We start from the raw sequence: 2,500 nt of genomic DNA, 5'->3' as shown, positions 1-2,500 counted from the left end.
GTACAGTGTGTGTGTATGTGTGTGTGTATGTGTGTGTGTATGTGTGTGTGTGTTTCTGTGTGTGTTTTCATCCTGGATAGTATATTAATACGAACACATTGATGCTGATGTGTGATATTCTCTCGCTCTTCTCAGGGGGAAGTTGGCAACGCTGGACTTCCGGGTCGTGACGGGGGCGAGGTTAGTCTAACCTGGAAGTGATTTATTATCATGAATCACACAAGTTTGCCAGGTCATGCAGGTTAGAGGTGCTGTGTGGCATTTTAAAAAAATCATCTAAAAATGACCTTGAAATAACAACAGAATGTGTAGAAACAGCCATTTTGACGTAATGTCATAACGTGTTATCTGGATGTCCACTGAATTTAGTATGCAAACTACCTAGCGCTGGGCAGCCACTCTGGTGAGACCACGCTGTACCACGTATAGCCACTGTATTGAATACATTTGGGTTATTTTAGAATCATTTATTTATTTATTTATTAAGTAATGAAGGTAAGCAAGTACACATAACTACTTTAAGGTACTAGGAAGTATTTCACACAAAGATCAAACTAAGTAAATCTTTAACTTATTTTAAGATTAAGATTAACAACAACAACAACAACAACAACAACGATGAGAAAAAAGGAAAATTAAAATAATCAAATCAAAATAATCAAAATAATTGAATTAAATGTTGAGTGTGGTACGTTAATTGCATGTTTTGATTGTGTGCTTTGTTTATTGCATGCTGTGAGTGTGTGGTATGTTTGCCTTATGTTGTGGTTGTTTGGTAAGTTTATAGCATGTTGGGGTTGTTGTAGATGTGTTTTAATTGCCCCCATTACTCATCTTCAGGGTAAACCGGGCTACAAAGGAGAGAGGGTAAGACCCACTTTATGTTTACCTTAGTCATTTTAAAGGTCATCCTCTAGTCGTCAGAGGTGGGAACACAAATAGCCTCTTTAGCGTCTGCTCTGGTGCTGATGTTGTGAACCTGATACACTTCTGGTCTTGTTCTGGTGGTGGTGCTGTTACCAACTGTTACCGGCTGTCAACTCTGTTTTTTGTGCTTTTAATCATAATCAGAAATCCCTGTGCACATTACAACAGGCGTTAGTTGGTAACATCTGAATGAAAATCAGAAAGTAACCTCTGCACACGGCATTCAGTGACATTTTAGTTTTATATAGACCCTTTCAACAATAAAAACAAAAACAATGCTTGAACGTTCTATTTGGTTCCCAATCTACTTCCTCTGCATTAAGATAACATATGGAATGTTAAAACGGAATTCTTGTGGGGCCAACTATGATGCTGATAATGGAACTCTCTTGAAAGGGTCTATTGCGAGGAAAACATGTTTTTTGTAGGCATGCTTACTCAGGTTTGTAAAAGATAAAAAAAAAAAAAGTTGTGCATAACCATGTTGTGTAACATGTTTGTGATCTCTGTGAAGGGCGAGAGGGGAGAGTGTGGGACTCCAGGAATAAAAGGAGACCGAGTGAGTATCCGCACCCCTTCATTTACACTGTTTAGTCCAGTTCAGTCCAAGTTCAGTCCCATTGTGTTCATGTGTGTAGCACCATAAGCAATTGTGCTTTAGATGAAAGCATAATGGCAATAAGAATACAGAAAAAAATGTTATGCAATTAAGAAGTAAGCCACTTATAAACCACACCAAGCAACCTTTTCAAGCCATTTTTTGTTGGTTATTTATTTATTCATTTTGTTGTTGATTTAGCACCCTAAGAGTTGTCTCTAGTTGTTTACCACCTTGGCTCTTTTATTCATGTCATGGTTTCTCTCTCTCTCTCACTCTTCTCTCTTTCTCTGTCTTTTATTCCTTTCTTTTTCATGTTTTTAGGGTCCAGAGGGTCCAGTTGGTATTCGTGGAAGCAGAGGTCCACAGGTATGTCATCATCACCATGGAATCCTCCATGTTCCAAGTCTCCATCTGACTCTTCTTAATTCCCTCTCCTTTCTCCATACTGTGTCATATATGATGTATTGCAAGCTATTTAAGAGAGACCCTTTGAGTTGTTGGAGGTATCTGTGATAAATGATTTGTGTGTAACATGTTATTTGTATTAAACATAATATTTCCCCCTTTTCTCTTGCTCCTCTTTCGTTTCCTGTCATCCCTCTCTCCTCAGGGTGTGGCTGGCCCCCATGGGGACATTGGCCCTGAAGGCCCCCCAGGGAAAAAAGTAAGCCTGACATTGCAACCCACCCCCCACCCCAACTCTTTCATTTCAAAGTCTGCACTTTGTACTTAACCTATGATATGACCTCTAAACTCCTCTAAAGGTATTTCCACTGGGACAAACCCATTAGTGCATTCCACCTCTAATACTTATAGTTTCAATGCCATGATTCATAAGGCACACTGTACACTACAACAGGCTGATTTTGCTTGGACAAGCTTTTTCCAAATAAAATGTCCAAGCACTTATAACTAAATGATGCTAGACGGTGGTGTTTGCTGGTCTAGGGCAGCCTGTTGTTTGGCTTGATT

At 39.3% G+C, this 2,500-nt stretch overlaps 1 protein-coding gene across 3 annotated transcripts in view; it reads left to right on the top strand.

The window, feature by feature from the left end:
• The window catches only part of LOC121698481 (collagen alpha-1(XXVIII) chain-like), a 30,484-nt gene that overhangs the window by 9,152 nt on the left and 18,832 nt on the right, over positions 1 to 2,500 (top strand). For all 3 annotated transcript variants that reach the window (XM_042080621.1, XM_042080623.1, XM_042080622.1), the window contains exons 7-11: positions 136 to 180; positions 841 to 867; positions 1,442 to 1,486; positions 1,850 to 1,894; positions 2,139 to 2,192. In XM_042080621.1, the coding sequence (XP_041936555.1) occupies positions 136 to 180; positions 841 to 867; positions 1,442 to 1,486; positions 1,850 to 1,894; positions 2,139 to 2,192 (216 nt within the window). The remainder of the gene's footprint in view (positions 1 to 135; positions 181 to 840; positions 868 to 1,441; positions 1,487 to 1,849; positions 1,895 to 2,138; positions 2,193 to 2,500) is intronic.

Source organism: Alosa sapidissima, chromosome 23 (assembly GCF_018492685.1).
Source record: "Alosa sapidissima isolate fAloSap1 chromosome 23, fAloSap1.pri, whole genome shotgun sequence".
In the NCBI taxonomy this organism is placed as follows: domain Eukaryota; kingdom Metazoa; phylum Chordata; class Actinopteri; order Clupeiformes; family Clupeidae; genus Alosa; species Alosa sapidissima.
This window is presented reverse-complemented; position numbering and strand designations above follow the sequence as displayed.